The sequence below is a fragment of the Enhydra lutris genome, unplaced genomic scaffold (assembly GCF_002288905.1).
Source record: "Enhydra lutris kenyoni isolate GAN:26980312 unplaced genomic scaffold, ASM228890v2 scaffoldscaffold15, whole genome shotgun sequence".
Taxonomy (NCBI): Eukaryota; Metazoa; Chordata; class Mammalia; order Carnivora; family Mustelidae; genus Enhydra; species Enhydra lutris.
This window is the reverse complement of record NW_019154099.1, coordinates 28,775,445-28,799,120: the sequence shown is the minus strand read 5'-3', so window position 1 is coordinate 28,799,120 and position 23,676 is coordinate 28,775,445. Positions and strand designations below refer to the sequence as shown.

The 23,676-nt window shown below is 36.5% G+C and overlaps 1 protein-coding gene across 1 annotated transcript in view; it reads right to left on the bottom strand.

The window, feature by feature from the left end:
- LOC111146999 (progesterone immunomodulatory binding factor 1) overlaps positions 1–23,676 on the bottom strand; it is a 203,321-nt gene that overhangs the window by 34,235 nt on the left and 145,410 nt on the right. Inside the window, exon 15 of the mRNA XM_022502829.1 lies at positions 1,163–1,293. Within this exon, the coding sequence (XP_022358537.1) occupies positions 1,163–1,293 (131 nt within the window). The remainder of the gene's footprint in view (positions 1–1,162; positions 1,294–23,676) is intronic.

Sequence of the window (23,676 nt, the reverse complement as noted above, 5' to 3'; positions counted from 1 at the left end):
ATCTTAAAATCCAATAACTGAGCCAACTAATCAACCACCCATGAGTTAAAACATCTTTCTTATGTATAACATCATTCTTCTACTTCAACTTAAAAAGACTAAAATGATTATATATATGAACAGGTAAGGAATTTGAATGACTATTAAATGGAACAAGTCTTTTGGGTAAGGGGTCATGTAAGAAAACAATTTCAGTCGAAGGAAGTGAAAGGGATTTATTTACATTTAGGTAATTCATGGGCTACCTCATGTAGAGTCAGGGGAAGAAAAGCCTAAAAAATTGCTTGGCAAAGTCAACAGAATCTAAGCAAATGTGTGTATTTTGTGTGTTTAAAAAGTCATTTTTTGGGGGGCGTTGCCTGGGAAGCCTAGTTGGTTAAGTGTCCAACTCTTGGTTTGGCTAAGGTCATGATCTCGGGTTCCCCGTTCAATGTGGAGTTTGCTTGAGACTCTCTTTCTCCCTCTTTTCTCTGTTCCTTTCTCCTGCTTTCTCTCTCTCTCTCTAAAAGAAATAAATAAATCTTAAAAAATAAAAATAAATGTCTCTGTAGAGAGGACTCAGGAATTTTTACTTCCTACAAAGTTCCCTAAATGATCCTGATGTATCTTCCCTCTGCATCTCCCCCACCCAATGTGTGCGCTCTCTCTCTCTCTCAAATATACAAATCTTAAAAAAAAAAAAGTCATTTTTGGGGTGCCTGGAAGTCACCCCAGTCAATTAAGTGTCTGACTCTTAAACTCAGCTCAGATCTTGATTTCAGGGTCATGAATTTGAGCCCTGTGATGGGCTCCACACTGGGCATGGACCCTACTGAAAAAAGAAAAAAGTCATTTTGACTCCACAAATGGTATCTGGTTATATTCCTCTTCTTCCTTTGGTCAAGAATTCTAGAGAAACAAGGACAGAATAGCTGCTTATATCCGATCGCTGGTGGAGTGCTTTGTTAATAAGCACAGCATTATTATTTCCAGGCTAAGACTTCTGATCATAAGGTGGAATGTGAATAACTAATGTGACCCAGTTTCTCTAAGATAAATTACATTTAAGACCATGTTCACTATTTACATTTTTTCTTCACAATTTACAAACTTAATTCATGGATAGCAGTATTATGCTTACATTGCCTTTATAATTCAAATAAAAGATTTATAGACGATTTACCTGACATCCTTCTCAAGTTGTGTAATACACTCCTTCAGGGAATCAATCTTAGAATCTCTCTGACGCACTGATTCAATGAGATATCTGTAAGGCTGTTGAGTCTGGTTTAACAGAGAATTGGCCCTGTTAAGCTAAAGAAAAACAGATTTCATGAAAATCTAAAAAATTTTACAAGAAACTAAGGTTATCCAAAATGCTGTAGCATAGACACAGTACACCAAAACTCCCTTACATGAATTACTCAGAAAAGTGTTTCCTATGTAACTTTGAAGGTTTTAAAACTTATTAATCAATATAACTATTCTTTATGATAATAACAAGTAATACATTAATAGGAAAGAAAAATTTTAAATAAAATATGAATTGTTACCAATTTTAGGGGTGGGTCACCTCAATGTTTTGCCATTTGTTGGTGTGAGAAGATATGTAACATAAAATTTATCTCTTTTAATAAATATTCTTTAGCTAAAATAAAAATCTTTTATTTGAGCTTTCTTTATTCAAAATAACATAATGACATTATAATTTAGCATTTTTCTCATGTCTTCATATTTCCTTCCATCTTTATTTATAAAATTGATGAACTGTAGCTAAATCAATATGTATAATGAAGTTTCTAAGAAATTATAGTTAAAATATAATAATATAAAATTTAGCATTTGAACCATTTTAGTGTACACCTTCAGTGGCATTAAGTACATTCAAAATGTTGTGTAACCATCACTAGTATCTATTTCTGGAATATTTTTATCAGTTGCAACAAAAGTATCCATTAAGTAAAAACATGCCCCCCACCCCCCCTCTATTCTACAATCTGTCTCTATGAGTTTGCTTATTCTAGACATATAAGGGGAATCATATAATATTTGTCATTTTGTCTGCTTATTTCATTAATGTAATGTTTTCAAGATTCATCCATGCTGTACCATGTATCAGAATTTCATTCCTTTCTATGGTTAAATAATATTCCATTGTGTGTTTTTTCACCTGTTGATGAATATTTGGGCTGTTTTCACTTTTTGGTATTGTAACTAATGTTGCTACAAATAGTGGTGTATAAATAAATATTTTGAGTTCCCACTTTTAATTCCTTTGGGGTTCTACTCAGGAATGCAATGAAACTGCCAGGTTCTATGGTAATTATATATTTTTTTCTATATTTTACTTTTTGAGGAACTGGCAACTGTTTTCCACAGAGGGTGCCTCATTTTACATTCCTATTAACAATGCACTTGGTTCTACTTTCTTCACATCCTCACCAACACTGTTATTTCATGTGCCTATTGGCTGTTGTATATCTTATTTGGAGGAATATCTATTCAAGTTTTTCACCTATATTTTAATTAGGTTGTCTGCTTTTTTGTTGTTGGGTTGTAGTAGCTCTTTTATGTTCTAGATATTCCTTATTTGACATATGATTTGCAAATATCTTTTCCCATTCTGTGGGTCTTTTGATCACAAAACTCTTTAATTTTCATGAAGTCCAACTTTCCTAGTTTTTCTTTTGTTGCCTGTAATTTTGGTGTTTTTTTTTTTTTTTTAAAGATCTTACTCATTAATTTGAGAGAAGGGAGAGCATGAGCAGTGGAGAAGGGCAAAGGGAGAGGAAGCTGCAGACTCCCTGCTGAGCAGGGAGCCTTATGTGAGACTTGATCCCAGAGCCCTGGGATCATGACCTGTGCGGGAGGCAGAAGCTCAACTGACTGATCCACCCAGGTGCCCCTTTTGATGTCATTTTTTTTTTTTTTTTTAGATTTTATTTATTTGTCAGAGAGGGAGAGAGAGCGAGCGAGCACAGGCAGACAGAATGGCAGGTAGAGGCAGAGGGAGAAGCAGGCTCCCCGCCGAGCAAGGAGCCCGATGCGGGACTCGATCCCAGGACGCCAGGATCATGACCTGAGCCGAAGGCAGCTGCTTAACCAACTGAGCCACCCAGGCGTCCCTTGATGTCATTTTTAAGAAACAATTACGAAACCCAAGATCATGATTTCCTCCTATGTTTTCTTCTTTGAGTTTTACATTCTTAGCTCTGAAATTTAGGTCTTTGATCCACTTGGAATTAATTTTTGTATATAATGTAAGGTATGGGTTCAATTTCAATGTCTTACATGTAGATATCCAGTTTTATCATTTCTTGAAAAGACTGTCTTTTTTCCCATTGAAAGGTCTTGGCAATCTTGTTGAAAAACCATTGACCATATACATGAAGATTTATTTCTAGGCTCTATTCTATTCCATTAGTCGTATCTATATATTCTTATGCTAGTACAACACTGTTTTGACTACTGAACTTTTGTAGTAAATTTTAGAATCTGGAAGTGTGAGTCCTCCAACCTCATTTTTCCTTTTCAAGATTGTTTTAGCCATTCAGTGTCCCTTGAAATTGTATATGAATTTTTGGATGGGTTTTTCTATTTTTGCAAAAAATGTTGTTAGGATGTTGTTAGGGATTGCATGGAATCTGTAAATTGTTTTGGGTGGTACTGTCACCTAAGTCTTCTAATCTGTGAACGTGGGATGTCTTCCATTTATTAGGTCTTTTTTTCTTTTTAAAGATTTTATTTATTTATTTGACAGAGAGAGAGATCACAAGTAGGCAGAGAGGCAGGCAGAGAGAGAGAAGGGGAAGCAGGCTCCCTGCTGAGCAGAGAGCCTGATGTGGCGCTTTATCCCAGGACCCTGAGATCATGACCTAAGGGAAGGCAGAGGCTTAACCCACTGAGCCACCCAGGGGCCCCCCATTTATTAGGTCTTTTTAAATTTAAATTTCTTCAGGAATGTTTTGTAGTTTTCAGTGTACAAATCTTTCTCCTGTTTGATTAAATTTATTCCTAAGCATTTTTCTCTTTTGGATGCTATTATAAATGGAACTGTCTTCTTAATTTCTTTTTGGATTGCTTATTGCTAGTGTATTATGTGTAACTTTATATTATGCCTTTTCACTTTACCTTATATAATTATTCTCCCAAGCTCTTAGAGTACCTTAATATATGATTTTAGTGGTGACAAAATTGTCTAGGAAGCCAAGGTCCTATAATTATATTGCTTATAGTAATAAACATTTAGGATGTTATCCATTTTTTACTAGTTTAATATTGCAACAGACTTCAAAATTAATTTTTTTTTTAAGTTTTCTTTGTGAATTTTTTCAGACATAAGTTGCACTAAGGTTAAGGACTATGTAATGCTCTCAGTATGTAAGACCAAAATTCTTTCCCTAAGGATTTTATTTATTTTTTAAAGATTTTATTTATTTGTTTAACAGAGAGAGAGAGAGAGAGCACATCAGCAGGGGAGAAGGGCAGAGGGAGAGGGAGAGGGAGAAGCAGGCTCCCTGATGAGCAGGAAGCCCAATGTGGGGCTCGATCCCAGGACCCTGGGATCATGACCTGAGCCTTAGTTAGACACTTAACTGACTGAGCCACCCAGGCAACCCCCCTTAAGGATTTTATTAACTTCTATACCCAACCAACCTTAGTTTTTTAAAATTTTTTTATTGTGTTTGCTCTTTTGCTAAGCAAATATAAAATGTAGGTCAGTATAGGACTAAACACAGCACTGTCAGTATCCGTAAGCCCATACTTTGGTACCTAATGAGTTCTCAGAAAAAGTATTCTGAAGTTTGATATGCGAAAACTGAATAATCTCTATAAAAGTGGTGGATACCTATTTTAAAACTGGGGGGTAGGGAAGGGAGTATTTTACTACACAGAACAAAAATACTACAAAATTCCTACTTTATGACCTTAACACGGTCTTTGACAATAAAATTCTAGCCTTTTATATGTTTAAATATTTTTTTCTTCTTTCCTTCATAGTCACTAACAAGTTCAATGGAGGCTAAAGATTTGCTCTTTTTTTCTGGGACAAGAAATGATTTCTATTTTTTTTTTCTCAAGTGAATTACATTAACGAGATATATATATATATATTATTAAGATCTACACATAGAACTTATTTTGTTACTGCAATTTTTTGGTGTTCTACTCACATAAAAGAAATGAAGGATTAGCAGCCTAGAAGCTGAAGGTGTAGAGAACAGTAGGAAGGGTATAGTGGAAGGTACCGTGGAAGGCAGAAAGAATCAAAGGCAGAAAGAATCATTGTTAGAATCATCGGCCATGAGATCTAGGTGGGCAAGGAAAAAAGAGAATCCAAAAGGTGATTGACCAGCTAGCTGTTAAAGAATATCTGCTTGCTGATTGAGGACTACATTTTAAGTTACTCAAATGATTCAACTAAATTATATTAGAACACTTCCTTTTGGTTACATTAGCCCAAGAAAAAAAAATTCCTCAAAGAAAAGGAAATGAACAGTGAAAGAAAAGACGACTTCATTTTTTGGACATGATTCATTACAGCAAAAGCAAAGCCATAAAGAAAAAAAATACCACGAATATTTTCTATAGTTTGGGTTTTAGTGTCTTTTTTCCTTGCTTTGGTAATCATTCTTTTAAATCTATTACAATGTCACCGGAATCTTATTACTTACTCTACTAAGTTACTTTATGAACATTCAAATATGCAGCTGGACAAAAATAAAACTAAGTTCTACTTACCTGTATAACCAGTTTCACTAGTCAATTAAATCAAATAATTGCCTTGACTTTGTTTTCACGGAACTGACCTTAACTGAATAAACTGAACTGACAAGTTGCTTTGTGTTTCAAAGTGCAGAATAGTCGGGGGTAGGGTAGGGAGAGCCGTGGTGGGCTGGTGTTAGTTGGGGTACAACGTCAGGGAAGCACTAAAGGCATTTACAAATTGTAGTTAGGTGTAGTCTAGAATAAGCTGTGCTTGAAACTTATCAGATCTAAATTCAACTGCATAAAAAGTGTAACAGCAGTCATTAGTCTTAATTATTTTAGTTCCATTTTTATCCTCACAGCAATTACATATGTTAGGTTTTAGTATTATAAACAAAATTAGGGGCCCCCAAAGCCTTACTTTCAAAAGGTATCTCTAATACACAACCTACAAACTCCTCCCTCTCTGGATAATAAGGGCTTACTATAGTAACGCCAGTTTTATGAACCTATTTCTTTATATACCGGCAAGATTTTAAATCCCAAAATTTATTTTAATTTTTTAGGGAAAATACATGTCTGTCAATGAAAAGTAATGCTAATACTGATTTTTGAAATAATTGTAATTTGACATAATTTAATTCCTACAGTATGGTTTTAAAAAGTCTTTCTGTAACTCTAATACTTAGTATTCAAAAAGTTACACAATCACTCCCTTTGCCTATTGTTAGTAATCTTTTCCTTATAGGAAAGCCTTAGTAATTAGTGACTCAAGAATCATATACGTAATAAATGACTCAGGAGTAAACCCATGACACTACATTTTACAGAATTGTTATCCTTTGTTTCAATAAATTGTACATATGATTCAGAGAAACGCAACACCTGACTAAAACATAATTACATATTTTGATTCAAATTTTAACTTACTCTTGGATGATAATCTAAAATGATATATTTTCTCTTAAAATTAAAAAATATATATACAGGTGACCATATTTCGTTGTGATTTTCCTAAATGTGGGATTTTTTTTCTTGTGGAGGTTATTTTTAAAGAAACTCCTAGAAATGGAGCTCTTTCTTGCTAGAGACAAAAATGCATTTTGTTGAATAGAATTTAACACTGAATTAGTTTCTGTGGATAAAATATATACAAGTGATACTTTCTAGTACTGGTCGTACTTTTTTTTTTTTTTTTAAAGATTTCATTTGTTTATTTGACAGAGAGTAAGCAAGAGAGAGAGCAAGTATACAAGCAAGGGGAGCAGCAGGCAGAGGGAGAGGGAGAAGCAGGCTCCCTGCTGAGCAGGGAACCCCAGGTGGGACTTGATCCCAGGACCCTGGTTCCATGATCTGAGCGGAAGGCAGATGCTTAACGACTGAGCCACGCAGGCACCGCTGGTGGTGGTTTTTGCGAAGAAAATTCCACATACCATTATCTAATCTTTTTGACTGTGCCACGGAATGTAAAATGCCTATTTGAGGTCCAATATGGAGCAACACTTTGGTACTAATTCTCTGTGTCTCAATCTGTAGGAGTAGTTCTCACATCTAGTTAAATCATCAGATCACTGGGGAAAATGTTAAAAACCAGTGATTTCTGGGCCCCACCCCAGTCCCAATGAATCAAAATGTCTCAGGGCTAGTCTTAGATTCAGGTAATCAGTCAAATTTGGAAAGGACAGCTGTTGCTATCTTGGACATGCTGCAGGACACTCCATCCAACTATTTTAGCAGACTTAACACTACACATAAATCATCTCATCTCCTGAATTTACCATCCTTCCCATTAAAACCACTTTCTTATCCTGTGTCTCACATGGTGAATAACATCATCATCTTTAAGAGGAGTGATATTTAAGTGATACAAATCAACCAATTAAGATGCCAGCTTTGCATTGGAGCAGGTTCCTGAAGAAACTCTGTGGTCCAAGGTATTTCTTTGTTGGTGGATGGTGAGGAGATCAAGGGGTTTTTAGGAGAGGCACAAGGACAGACGGGAATGATATGCAGGGGTTTAGGACAACAGCTGTGTACAGTGTTCTTGAAAATATTTTATTTTTGGGGGGGTTATTTATTTATTTGAGAGAGAGAGCAAGCACGTGCTTGGGCAAGTGGCTGGGGAGCAGATGGGTTGGGAAAGAGACAAGCAGACTCTGCACTGAGTGTGGAACCTGATGCAGGGCTAGATCCCAGGACCCCAAGATCATGACCTGAAACCAAGAGCTTGACGCTCAACCAACTAAGCCACCCAGGCACCCCCAAATATTTTCTTGTTTTGATAACCAACAGCAAGGGCATGCTAATTGATCACCAGCCCTGCTCTGATCCAGAGATTATCAAAGTATGGTAATAAGGTGATATTACCAAGATAAAAGGAGAAATAAAAGATAATAAGAGGAAATTCTTGAGTAGAATGTTAAATATTTCAGAGTAATCAGCATGGTTGTGACGGACTATTTACTCATAAGTCACAGAGTACACAAGACTGTAGTGTATTATTTTTTTCAAAGTGTGGCCATGCATCACTTTTATTAGAGTCACAAGAAGAGCTAGTTAAAAATGCGGATTCATGAGTTTCATTCCAGACCTACTTCATCACAATCTCTGAGGGCGGGATCTAGAAACCTACATATAAAACAAGAATCTTTGGTGATTCTTATAGTCACTACCATTTGAGAATCCCTAGTGATGTGTGAGAACAGCGCAAAGCGGCAGATACACGAGGGACATCTACACACCAGGCTTGTAAGATGAAGACATCTGAGGGAGAATGGTGTCGTCATTCAAAGAGAAAATAGAATTTCTAGATTATCTATAAAATCTATAATGTCATGCCACAGATCAGGAGACCAAAAAGAGAATACTGACAATTAGGAAGTCAATGGTGATCACTGAGAATAGATGACATTGGTGATCACCGAATGGATGATCAGGGAGGATAGCAGAAGGAATTAGGTACAAAGAGAGGGGTTACTGAAAGTTACTGATGTCCACCCACCCACAGACACACCCACACATAGTCTCTCTCATTTTTTTTGAAGAGGGACCAAAAAGGGTGGGGAGGGGGCAGGGAAGAGTAAGTGAAGATACTAAAGAATCCTTGGGTGAAAGAGATTAAAGGAAAAGAAATTTAGATGACCTAGTTGTAACAACGAAGCTACAGATGATAGCAGATGATGGAACTGATGGTTTTGAGGAGTGAAAGTGACCTGCAGTAGGGATAATGAGAAATAGGACAGATGCAGAGAAATAAAAACACTGGGCCGCAGGAATGAGGGCCTGGTTGATGTTCGACAACATGAATTTGTAATGCTTTCAAGCAGCAAAAGTAACAGGTTTCCACAAGAAATTTTCAGCACATGACCACAAAACCAAAGAATTTTCTCTCCCTCTCTCCTTCCTTCCATTAAGCATTTATAGGGTAACTATCAGATTGTAAGGTAATACGTGAAAGGCAGGGAACGTCAAGAAAAGCCTGATAGATGAATTTAGTGACCAACCAATCTGGGGTACTGGTGAATGTTGTGATTTGATAGTTGATAAGGCTGGGGAGGAAGAAAAGTGAAGCCAAGAGGGGTTTGATAGATTGGAAAATACGAAGTGTTTATGAATGTGGAACACACAATGAGTGCAAATAAAGCACAGATTTAGTGGGAATGAAAGGACTGGGAGAGCTGGAAGGACAGGAGATTAGAGTCAGAGAATGGAATTTTCAAGTTCAAGTGTTTTAAATTTCTTGCCCCTGAGAAATTCATTTTAATGTGGTTCAATTGTATAACAATCCTGACAGCAGTGGGGAGGGTGTTGCTGTGTGATTGTGATTTTAATAGCTCTTAAAAAAAAGTGTAGTCATTCATGAGTTATCAAGGCAAACCAGTAAGGTAAAAAGTTTAAACAATTTGTTTGATGTGTAAATAGGATACAATTTATAGATAAATCACTGTTTTCCCTTACTTTGGTGGTGGCCGGCATTTGGTATGTGTACACACACACACACACACACACACACACACACACATATACACTCTCTCTCTCTCTCTCTCTCTCTCACATGAGCTGGTATGTGAACCTATAAAATGCAGGCTTACAGAACAAATTCTAGTATATTGTCTTGAATCCATGTAATTGAGTTTTTTCCAGAATGAACCAAAACAAAGACTTCTTGGCTTAAGCACTTGGCAAGGTTAGACACAGAGCTGTTAGAAAAATGAAAGTGAGTGTTTTGTCCATAAAACATTTTGGTCATTCATATGGTAGATAAATATATGCTCTTTATTTAAATAAAAAGGTTAAACTTTATAGGATTCCACATCAGAACCTCAAAAACTAAGAGACAGAATGGCAATAATTAGCCTCTTCACAGTAGGTCTTCTTCACGAAACTTTCAATTTAATTTTCCCTCACATCCAGTTACAGGATATCTCTCGCATCCACAAAATATATGAGAACACTAACTTCCCAAGGCGTGAAGCGCCACACAAAATACACAGACGCACAGAGAAAATGAAGTCTACCCCAAATTTCTCAACATTACAAAAAAGCAAGTTGCTACCTATTTCAAAAAGTTAACTTCTCACTAGACCAATTTACTGTCCGGGGGGCGGGTATTTTCCTGCTCCCAACAAAACCAGCTGCATGGATTGCCAAACTGTACCAGTGGCAAAAGGTGGCCCAGTTACCTTCAGAGAAAAGGAGCCACTGACATCGTCTCCCTCCTTTTCCTTTTCATCTATTTCTTCTCCCTGGTATTCAGATTTCATTCCCTTTCTCATCTTGGTTTTTAAGACTCTGTTACAGCAATTTTAGGTTTGCAGCAAAACTGACTGGAAACACAGGGAGATCCCATATACTCCCAGCTTCCCCATCCCACAATCTACCCCAGCGTCAGCATTTGTGACAACTGATGAACCTACACTGATACCCTGTTGTCACCCAGAGTCCAGTGTTTACATGATGGTCCACTCTTGGTGCTGTACATTCTCTGTGTTTGGACAAATGGATAAGGACATGTGTCCACAGTTACAATATCACAAGCAAAAGTCTACCCTAAAAGTCCCTTTGCTCTATCTATTCATCCGTTCCTCCCTCCTACCCCTGCAACTGCTGATCTTCCTACCGTCTCCACAGTTTTGCCTTTTCCAGAATATCATATAGCTAGTGTCACATAATATGTAGCCTTTTCAGATTGTCATTGCCTGTTTTTAAAAGCTATTTTTTCACCTTCAGCTTTGCTTTTCTGTTTTTTCTACCAAATAGAAAACCTTGTTTTTAAAATTAATTAATTAATTAATTAATTTTGCACGTGCACACAAGCAGGAGGGGCAGAGGGAAAGAGAGAACTCCAAGACAACTCCCTGCTGAGGGCAGAGTCCGACACAGGGATTGATCTCATAACCCTGAGATCATGACCCGAGCCAAATGCTTAACTGACCTCGCCACCCAGGCGCCCCGAACATACTCTGTTTTAAAAACTAAAAGTAATCTGCTCATTTGGTTGGAAAATATTTTGATGCAATTATTTTATTTGAAACTTAAGTAATTTACAACTGAGAACACTGAGGCACAGAGAGGTTAAACAACTTATCCAAGTTTACACAGCAAGTAATTACCAGAAATGGCATGTTAGCCCAGTGAGTCTGGCTCCAGAATCATGTGCTTAATAGCCAATATTCATTACCGCCTCTCAGTAACAGGAAAGAAAGCAACAATATGTAAGAGTAGCACAAAATGTGAAGAGCTAAGAATTCCTCTCCCCTCACAATAATTAATGTGCACTAAAGGCATGGGTGTACATGACAACACACAAACATTAAAGAAATGGGACCAGTTATCTACACAGAAAAATGCTTCATGGCTCTTCTTCTGTATTAAAACTATCTAACTGTATCTACTGAGGTGCTGTGTTCCTGTGGGACTTACGGGTTCTACAGCCCTTCCCTTGCTGCTTTGGTTACTTTCAGAGGAGATATAAGAACAATGGTGCTCACTCTGCACCTTCTGTGGGGCCATTTGGCTGGGAATTATAGGCAGTGATAATTGGTTGTTATCCTCTGCCCTGCTTTACTTCTTTCTTAAAACTTATCAAGTTCTAATTGAGTATATATTTTACTTGGGGAAAAAAAAAACACAAACACCCTTTTTTTCCCCCTAATTGGAATATAAGCTCCAAAGGGTAGGTAGGAATTTATGGCTGTGTTATTCAATGATTATCTCAAAAACCTAGAACAACACCTGACACACTGGTCCTGAATAAATATTGACTGAAACACTGAATTTCATATCAGTACTACCTAACACTTCACAAAATTTATTTCCTTAGTATACTTTATTCCTTATGCTGAGTTAAATGACACAGCATGGACTAGAACTAAAATTTTATAAACTATTCTTACCTAAGTTCTTTCTGTATAAAGAGCCAATAAATAAATAAAATTTATTTGGGAAATAAATTTTAAATTTATTTAAATTTAAATAAAGGAAATAAAATTTATTTGGGAAAAGTGACATAGTTTCTACAATGGGAAATCTTGCTGTTTACTGGAGTTCCTCAAGAATATGTCCACGTAATTAAGTGATAAAAATGTTAACCCAGAGATATGAAACTCAATGCAGTTCAAAGAAACTCAATACAGTTCAAAACAAGATTTCCGTAAAAAAAGGAATCACTACAGGGGCACCTGGGTGGCTCAGTCAGTTAAGTGACTGCCTCTTAATTTTATCTCACATCATGACCTCAGGGTCGTGAGAGTGAGCTCTGCATTGGGTTCCATGCTTGGCCTGGAATCTGCTTGAGATTCTCTCATTCCCTCTCCGGTTGCCCTCCTGCTCCTTGTGCACACTCTCTCAAATAAGTAAATAAATGAGAACTAAAACAAAAAGGAATCACTATAGAACTAGAGGGATTTTTGTGAAGATGAGGCCTAAACGCTTTCTATAGATGGAAGAAAATAGTAGAGTTCTCAGACTCTTACTCATATATAGATATATATTATAAATAATTTGCAGGATCAGAGTTACAGACTAAAATTATGCAAATCTGTAATGGTACTAATTCCAAACAATGGGAGAAACCACAGTAAATTTGTTCAGAATTGTTCAGTGGAACAGAAAAGAAGCATGACAAAAAATATGGGAAAATAATAACATTTGCTTCAGCAGCACACTGTGTTAATTCAAAATGATAAAGAGGTAGGATTAACATTGCTCCTATATATGGTAGACACAACTGGGAAGCATTATAGGTTTTCCCATGATAGTCATACCAGAGGACTGGTATGACTTTTCTCTTTTCAATCCCTATGCTGATTTCTCAAGAAGGCTTCCGTAAGGAGAAGAAAACATGTTACCTATTTGTCCAGCTGAGTGTTTTCACACTGTGGGGTGCAAGCAGTATTAAAAAAACATATGCCACATGTCATAACTAAGAGAATATGCTATATGTCATAAGGGTATTCATTCCTGTGACAATTACTTCAAACACACACACACACACACACACACACATCTATACACACACAAATACACACATGTATATACTCAGTTACTACATGAGGTGTACTTCTTACTGTAGGTAGTGGTAAACAAACAAACAAACATAAAAGCTATTTGTCCAGGTGAAGTTAAAATTTTTAATTATAAGGGACAAAATTTACATTCAAAGCAGTCCGTATTCAAATCAGTCTCAGGTCAATTTTGTTGCAAGCTTTCTGTGGGGTTTATCACCTACTGAAAATTTCAGATCTGAAGGGTGGGGGTGTCCTTTATTATAGTTTTCAATGTTAACTATGCCAATCGCACATCCATCAAAAACTTAAGAGCAGACTGAGCAGAATTTGCATCTGAGTCATTTTTTTCCCTTTGATTCTTCCCTGATAAACATGCCAATCTAATGGAAGCCCATTCAAACAAAAGAGCTTCCTTTAGGCCTCAGGAAGCCGGGAAGCTGGTAAACTCGGGGAACTTACACTCTTAAGAGCCCAGTTAGCCCTAGCAACATTCCTATAGTTTCATAAAGTTATATGACCGGTATTAAGTAAGCACTCAAAATTGCTAGCCATTATTAATATCATTTATTCACATAATAATTTTGATTTTAATGAAATACTTACTCAAAAATTTTGAGACCATGTTATCATTGCTATTAAATAATGTTTATCTTTGTTATCTTATTGTATAATATTATTGCTTACCTTTTGCTTTTCAGTACAGATTCAACAAATTAGTTGAATTTTATCAGTAATTCACGTTCTCTAATTTAAATATAATAATTCTGGTTAATTTGAAGTTTTTATTCGTCTTAAGATATCCAGGTTTCCACACTTTTCCTAAAATGCTTAGTTTGTATGCAATTAAACAAAGTTTTACATTTGAAAAGAGCAGGTGACAACTCTCCAGAATTGCAGTTTGACTAAGTTCCTTTTTGGAAAAATCACTTAAATTGTTATTATAAAATCTTACTATATTGTGTTAAAATTCATTTGGGTAGTTCATTCTGAATATTTCCACATAAGCAAAATAAGCATCATTTATTCCAATTCTGAAACTACTCTTTCTTTAACATGCCAAGTTTGTTAATAAAAATACTTATCGATACTATTGCCATTAGCAGAAAAATAAATGAAATGCAGGACCAAAAAATCTATTTGCATTTACTGAGTGATTAGTTTCTGCCAGTGAGTACAGTAAGTGCTTTTCTTAGATTAAGTTATCTCTAATTCCTGAGGGAAACATGTATATAATAGTATTACTCCCACTTCACAGGTTGAAAAATTGAGGCCTACAAAGGGTAAAGAACTTGCCTAAAAAGTCATATGAGCCAGTCTGCCTAACTTGAAAATCCAGTTTCAGATCCCAATGGTTAATGACTATAGTAACATATGATTAAGTGCTACACACATGTAAAGTATTCTTACCTTTTTTATCTCCTTTTACTACTCAACTTTGTTCTTAGTGTTTTCCTTTACACTAAAATAAAATCAAATAAAAGAAATAACTCAAGTATTTCTGGGAAAGGCTGATGGATCCTACTGATTCCATGTAACTAGAATTTTTTTTTCATGGTGGTGGCAAGTGGAGCTAATACGTTCCCTGAGCTGGTTCCACATGTGACATAAAGTATATAATTGAGTCTCTCACACTTAGAAAGAAACTAAAGCTTTCTTTCTAATTAGCAGGTCTGATTTCCTCCTCATCCTCTGCTTCTCTTAGTTGTGACTTCCAATTTGCTTCAGGTTCATTCTAGTATCCCCCACTTCTCATATACTCTGACCTATCATAAACAGAAGTTATTCCTTCAACTAACATCTATTTACCATATACTAGAAACAGGCACTGTGCTAAGCAGTGAAGATAAATAAAAAATAATTCTTGTTCCTAAGAAGCATCTAAACAGCTATGCCAACAAACATCTCTATCTAAATATATCTTGGTGTATATGGTATCATGGGGATAGAGAAGTCATTTTTTTGCCTGAGGTTCATAAAAGGCTTAATAGAGTAAATGACACTTGATATTAAAAAGACAAGTACCTCTGATGCAAACATGAGCACACTGGGTAAAAAGATCGGAGTGTGCAGAAGCACAGAGGCATGAAATAGCACAGAGTGCTCGGAGAATTTAAGTAATGCACAAGAAGTTACGTATGTGAGAGAGAAGCACAAGTAGTTGTATACATGGCCGTGTGTGTCTGTGTGTGTGTGTGTGTGTGTGTGTGTGTGTGTGTGTGTGCGCGCACGCGCACACGGCGCATAATGTAAGATGGAACTGGATATGCAGGCAGTAGCACGGTAATAGAAGGTCTTATACATTATTATTCTTAGCAAAAAGAGGTAAGTCTAACTGTGGGAGAAACAAAAACAGATTTGTATTTGGAAAGATTATTTTGGCAACAAGGAGGATTAAATAGAGATGATGTCAATCAGCCGGTTCCTAATTTATTTCACGTGAAAGATAAGAGGTTGTACCAAGTCAGTACCACTAAGGCAGGAGACTGAGGAGAGATGCTCAGAAGGTGGTATGAAGACAGTAGGGAGCACCTGGTACTTGCTGAACACTCCTTTTGCACTCTTGGAATTCTGATGATAGACATGCTTACTGCTTACCACGTAAATCTCGGACTTACTCAAGAAAGGCTACCATGAGAAGCTACTGTAGCTGGTAGTTGACGCTATGGGACAAGATGAAGTAAGACACAGTAAGAAGAGAACAGTGCCAAGATAGATGGGCATGTCCACATTGATGGAACAATCAACAAGTCAACAGTGGAGACTGAGAATGGGGGGGTAACAAAGTGGTGGAGCAGGAGCAAAAGACATACTACCTGGTGTAGGAGGGGTTGCAAGTGAGGACCTGGGGAGAGGGGAGGTGGAAGACGAGGATGAGAAGTAGGTTAGGATCAAACTGGCCTTCTCTGCCATGCTAAAGAAAATGGGCATTGTCTGGTAGGAAGCAGACCTTTTAAAATGAAATCATGATCCACATTATGGAGGACATTTTGGGCTAGAAGAAAGAATTGTGATGGACTGATAAACTTTACTTGCCAAATTTCAAACATTTTAGTCAGCATAGTACCCTATGTGTTTATGTTTTAAGCCTTGTATTTTTAATGGTGAAATAAAAGCACTGTTCTTTATTAAAAGAATTTAAGCATCAACAAACTTTCAGGAAAACCCTTTGGAAGGCAAAGGGACCCCGTAAATCATACCATTTTTCATCTTTTCCATTAAAATGGATGCATCTTACAATTGCTGTTGATCAAGTTTGCACATGTAAATTTGATCTTAGCTGTTTCTATTTTGATTTCAATTGAGTTCTGAGTATGGCTAATCTGTCATAAGTTGAGTTTAATTGCCATTTAAAATGTCTCCAAAAAGACTCCAATGGGATTTGGCACATTCAGCACAGTTTGTGTTAGAAGGATAGAAACTGAGTTAAGTAATAAATGATAAAAATCATTGCCTAAGGTCTAAAAGAATGTGTGCTTAAAACTAAAAAAAATTAAAGTGATAATAAAGTGCTGTAGCAAAGTTGAATTGGAAGCATTCCTATTCTTCTACTCCTTGGTGGCACACCAGTAGTGGATTTTTTTCCACATCAATGAAGGCTTAGAAATATGGAAGGAAAGACTGGCTTTGAAGTTGAAAAAGATTTAGTTCTTTTAGGGTTGTGGCTGGCAAATGAGTCTCTATTTAAAATACCGAGATGAAAAAATAAAATAAATAAAATAAAAAAAAATAAAAAAAATAAAATAAAATACTGAGATGGAGTTGTAGGTATTGTGGGCTACAGATTCCTTCCCAGAGACCGGATACACCGAGGGTGCTGACAGAATACTCCCAGCAGTTGTTCAGGTCGGATAAGTCAAAGGACAAAGGCACACGTTTTACTCATCTAGATACTTCTACTATGATTGCAGAAACCATGTATCCCAATATCACTGTATACAGTAGAACATACTGGCAAGTATTTCAAAGACTCCATCAAGCAGAAAGACCCACCCCATCTTTTCTCCTTGCCTGCGCATATTGCCTCCTGTTTGCTTTCTCAGTCCTAAAACTTTCAAATGATGTTATGTTTTCAGAGGCTTCTGATTTTTTCCCCATAGCAAATCCTTTCTCTGATATTCTGGAACACTTCCATATTCTTTTAAATATCCGCTCTTGATAATGAAATGGAAGGAAGGCAATGAGGAAGAAAGGGAGGGGCGAAGGGAATAGCACATGCACATACTAAGTAATCTAAACTACAGAGAGGGAACATACGCTGAAAGGATCTCTTTCTTCCATCTAGAACTTCAGTGCCCCCTCCACAATGATAATCATCAACAGTGATGATTTCTTGTTTTTTATTATTCCAGCCATCTCTATGCATACATTGAAGCATACATATAGATCTATGTATGGGTATCCATGTATATATATGTCTATATTTCCTTGGCAATAAAATTTTGGGTACAGTAAATATTGCTGGAATGTAATCTCTGTTTATAGATATATTTTAAAAAGTACAATTTTGCCACTTATTTCCATCTTTAAAAATCTACCTAAGTTTGGTGGAGTGGCTAGATCAATGATTTATCTAATGAATCAACATTTACTTTATACATACTATGAGTCAGATACTGTGTTGATCACCAAATCTATGCCTTTAAAAAGAAATCTCACGTGAGTTGGAATAAACTCAAGCAACTCAAAAATGCATTAAGGCAAAAATTAGTCATTCTGTTCTTCTCTACTCCCAATCTCAGAGGTAAGCAGTTTGTTTGATGTTAGATAAATATGGATGGTCCTGGGGGCTCATTTTCTATTTACTAGAACAAGCTCATAGAGATTAAAACCTCCAAAGGCTCCTGCTCCCATTACGACTTAGGCAACCAGATGTTCCTAAACCTTCTCTTTCAATGTGTACAATGTTTTGGTGTGGAGTCCCTCTATCAGATCCCTTTCCAAGGCACATCCAGAGTGCCTATGCCAGGCCTAAGCACACCTTTCTGAGGAAAAAGAACTTGGGGTTGGTATATACTCTGTTAATTCTTTGCCTGTAAGATTACTCCAGTCAAATATGTTTATACTCACGTGGCAAATACTAATGGTATTTGTGTGCCCTTGCCATGACAGTTGCATATTATGTACACTTTTTTCTCTATGCTTAGAAACACAATCCCACCTCTAGAAAGACAGACACACACACACACACACACACACACACACACACACACACACTCTCTCTCTCTCTCTCTCTCTCTCTCTCTCAAGGCCATAATAGAGAAATACAATACAAATTATCCTGCAATTTTCCTTTTTAAAAAAAATCTATCAACATAGTATGGATGTGTTTTAAGATTAGTATACAGAATTCTACTTTATTCTACCCATGTATCTTATAGTTTCTATCAAATCTGGCAATCTAAAGTTTTGTAACAAATTACCTGGACTCTGCTAAATGCCTCCTAGCTAGAGAATTTCATGTAACTAAAACCTTGCCACATGGTCACTTGAGATTGTGCAAATCCCATTTTCTAGATAAGTTTTCTAAAATTAAGTTTTAACAGATAAATCTCTAAATGCTTATACTAGAAGACAAGGCCTTTGTGAATAAGGTTGACCATGTTAAAAGGGCAAAAGCATGCCTCTTTGTTCATCAGTGGTTGAAGATAGTATAAGTCTGATAAATATTTACTGAATGGCTAGAAAGAGAAAGAGCAAACACCAAGATTCAAGATAGCTAAGACACAGCAATTCTGGTGGTAACATGGTATGCTTCATGATGTAGCCTGGATTTTTTACCCCACATCAACACTCCTTCCCCTCTTTTTCTTTTTAAAAATTGAGATATAATTGACATACAATATTATATTAGCTTTAGGTGTACAATGTGATGCTTTGACACTTGTATAGACTTTGAAATAATCATCACAGTAAGTCTAGTTATCCATCTGTTACCATAAAAGGTTAAAAAATTAAAAAAAAAAGATTTTATTTATTTATTTGATACAGAGAGAGAGAGAGAGAGAGAGAGAGATATCAGAGAGAGAGAGTAGGCAGAGAAGCAGGCAGAGATGGGGGAAGCAGGCTCCCAGCTGAGCAGAGAGCCCGATGCTGGGCTCCATCCTAGGACCCTGGGATCATGACCTGAGCCGAAGGCAGAGGCTTAACCCACCAAGCCACCAGGCGCCCAAAAGGTTAAAAATTGTTTTCTTTTGTGATGAGAATTTTCAAGATTCATTATCCTGGCAACCTTCAGATATGCACAGCAATACCACAGACTATAGTCACCATGTTGCACACCACATCCCCATGACCTATTCATTTTGTAACTAGAAGTCTGTACCCCCTGACCTCCTTCACCCATTTCACCCACCCCCAACCTCCCTTCTGCTGCCAACTAACACTCTTTCCCATACGATGTGTTTTGTTTTGTTTGTTCATTTGTTTTGTTTTTTTAGATTCCACAAGTAAGTGAGATCATATGGTATTTGTCTTTCTCTGCCTGATTTATTTCAAGTAGCACAATACCCTCTAGCTCCAACCGTGTTGTTGCAAATGGCAAGATTTCATTCTTTCTTATGGTGGAGTCATATTCCATTGTATACATATCACATCTTCTTTATCCATTCATCCATTGATCAACACTTAGGTTGTTTCTATATCTTGGCTATTATAAATAATGCTACAAGGAATATTGCAACCCTTTTTGAATTAGTGTTTTCATTTTCTTTGACTAAATATCCTGAAGAACTGCTGAATCACATGGTAGTTCTATTTTTAATACTCTGAATAAACTCCATACTGTTTTCCATAGTGGCTGTACCAATTACCAACAGTGAATGAGGGTTTCCTTTTTTCCACACCTTGCTAATACTTGTTATTTCTTGTCTTTTGATTCTAGCCATTCTGACAGGTGTGAAGTGGTATCTCATTGTGGTTTTGATTTGCATTTCCCTGATGATTAGTGATGTTGAGCATCTTTTCATGTGCCTATAGGCTAGCTGTAAGTCTTCTTTGGAAAAATATCTATTTAGGTCCTCTGCCCATTTAAAAAAAATTTTTTTTTTTTGGTGTTGGAGCTATAGGAATTCTCTATATATTTTGGATATCAGCCTCTTATTGGATATACGATTTCCAAATACTTTTCCTCCTTCGGTAGGTTGCACTTCTATTTTGTTGATGGTTTCCTTTGCTGTGCAGGAGCTTTTAGTTTGTAGTCCCACTTGTTTTTTTATGCTTTTGGAGTCAGATCCAAAAAAACATCACCAAGACAGGTATCAAGGAGCTTACTGCCTATGTTTGAATACTCCATTCTTAACCCATTGGTGGTTTCTTGAGAATTAGGTGGTACACACATACAAAAAAGAAAGTCAATAATTTTACTCTTTTATATTGAACCAACTAAAGAAACTGTAGTCTGAAGACACTGTACATCAAACAAGGAAGAACAGTTAACCCTGAGGCCTAGGAAACAAAGTGAGCCCAACCCTATAAGTGCCCTAGTTGACTGTATGGAAAGAGTTTTCAGGTAGTAGTTCAGGAAGGGGGAATTGTGGCCCAGTCTGCCAAGCTCCCTGAGTTAAAGGATCTGTAGAAGTAGAAACCAAATAGAAACTATAGTTGTTATGGCAGAGTACTGAAGAAAAGAGCTGTACACAGACAAAACTCTCAGAATTCCCCCTTTAGTGTGCACCTGGGCACTGAACAGTGCATGTATGTAAAGAAATTACCAGAGACAGAGATAGAACCACTGAAAATATTAGAAAGAACAATCTCTGAAGATCACATGGGCCAGGAATTTACCTACTGCTACCAGCCAAAGTAGAAAACTTAGTAATTCATAGGACAGGGGGTAGATTATTAAAGAGGCATTGGTTTTAGTAGGGGAGGGGAAAAGTGACCTTAGGATGAACCCTCTTTATTTATAAAAGCTAAAAGCAAGACTTGAAAGAGCCAAAACTTTCCCCAGAAACTTAACCATGTCTGAGAAGAAAGCTAACAAAAACTTAAAGTAATTAAAAAATATTTAGGGGGTGTCTGGGTGGCTCAGTGGGTTAAAGCCTCTGCCTTTGGCTCAGGTCATGATCCCGGAGTCCTGGGATCGAGCCCCACATTGGGCTCTCTGGTCAGCAGGGAGCCTGCTTCCCATCCTCTCTCTCTCTCTGCCTGCCTCTCTGCCTACTTGTGTTCTCTGTCAAATAAATAAAGTCTTAAAAAAAAATTTAGCAGTAAGGTAAAATTCATATCTGGCATCTAGTGAAAAATTAGTAAGCATGCAAAAACATAGGACAATATGATACATAAGGAGATAGATCAATTTAACTGAAACCAATCAGAATGTAAAACAATAATAAGATTAGTAGTCAAGAATGTTAAAATAGCTATTGAAATTGTATTTCATATGCTCAGGAAAATAAAGTTTGAAAAGGTTAGGTAGACCTGGAAGATAGAAAAGAGACCCAAACTGAACTAGAAATGGTAACTACAATATCTGAGATGTAAACCATACTAGACTGGATTACAGGCAGATAATACACTGGAGAAGAAAAGATGAGTGGGCTTGAAGACTTAGTAAGAGAAATTATTCAAAAGCCACAGCAGAAAAAGACTGAAAACAATGAAGAGAAGAATGTTTGTTCTGTTGTAGGGCAACTTCAAACAGTAAAATACATGTCTAATGGAGTCTCCAAAGGAAAGAGAGGTAGGACAGAAACACATATAAAGACATAAAGGCTGAAAAATTTCCAGACTTGATGATCTTACATATGTAAGAGGCTTGACAAAACCTAAGAACAGGAAACATGAAGAAAACCATAACAAGCCACATTATAAATTGCTTAAAACTAGTAAAAAAAAAAAAATCTTAAAAGCTCCTAGAGAAATAAGACACATTACCTAGAGACACAAAGATAAATATGACAGCATATTTCTTGGCAGAAACAATGCAAACTAGAAGAGAGTGGAGCAACATCTTTCAAGTACTAAAAAAGAGAGAGAGGAAAAAAAGAGTCAGCGCCTTTACTTTTCTGCCCTGGGAAAATTCTCTTTGTAAAACAAATGTGAACTCAGCAATTCCACTCTTAGGTGTTCACTCCACAGAACTGAAAGAGGTAGTTAAACATAACGCTTGTACTTGAATATTCACAGCAGCACTATTCACAAAAGGTGGAAAGAATCCAAACACCCATCAATGGACGAACATAAACAACACATGATGCGTCTGTACTATGGAATATTATTTAGTCATAAAAAGGAATTAAATACTGACAGGTGGTATAACAGGAAAATCTTGAAAACATTATGCTAAGTGAAATCAGCCAGGTATAAAAGGTCACATACTGCATGATTCCATTTTTTATGAAGTGTGCTGAAAAGGCAAATTCACAGAGACAGAAAGCACAGAGTGATTGCCAGGGATTGGGTGGGGGGAGAATGGGGAATGACAGCTTAATGGGCAGAGGTTCCTTCTGGGTAATGAAAATGTTCTGTAACTAAATAGTGGTGATAGTAGTACAATATTTTAAACACACCAAAAACCACTGAATTGTGCAATTTTGAGTTTTATGTTATGTAAATTTTACTGTCATAGAAGAGTGAAACCTTAAGTGTATACTTCCAGTTTCTTTGGCCTGTCAGAAATATATTTCAAATTCTTAAATTTAAAACATATCTTAAATTCAGTTAAGAATTATAAGAAATGTAAAAAATGTAAAATGTAAAAAATAAATGTAAAATGTAAAAAAAAAACCCCAAAAGGATGAAATAACTTTTTGCAACATATAGAAGCAAAAAGACATCATCACCTGCAGACCTGTTCTGTAGGCACTGTTAAAAGAAGTGCATTAACCAGAAACAGTAAGATAGCAGATGGGAGATTCAGACCTACACAAAGGAGTTAAGAACACCAGGCACAGTAACTATCTAGTTAAATATAGTATCTTTTCTTCATATTTCTTTATCTATTTAAAAACTGTCTATTGCTGGGGTGCCTGGGTGGCTCAGTCTGTTAAGCATCCGACTCTCAAATTCAGGTCAAGTCATGATCTCAGGGTCAGGAGACTGAGCCCCTGGAGGGTGTCCATGCTCAGCAGGGAGCTTGCTTAAGATCCTCTTTTAAAAGATTTCTTTAAAAATAAAACATTTCTAATTTTCCATCTTGATCTATAGATTCAATGTAATCCAAATCAAAATCACAGCAGCTTTTTAAAATTTTTTGTAGAAATGACTACAGAATTCATACAGAAATGCAAAGGACACAAAATAGCCAAATTTGAAAATAAATAGGGTTGGAGGACTACTAGTATCTAATTTCAAGACATTGTAAAGTTTCAGTAATCAAGAGAGTATAGTATTGGCATAAAGATAAACAAATTAGATAACTGGAAACAGAATCCAGAAACAGATTCACACATTTATGACTGATTTTTAACAGGGTCTTTTCAATAAATGATACACAAATTATTTGATTTTAATATGCAAATAAATGAATTTCGATCTATAC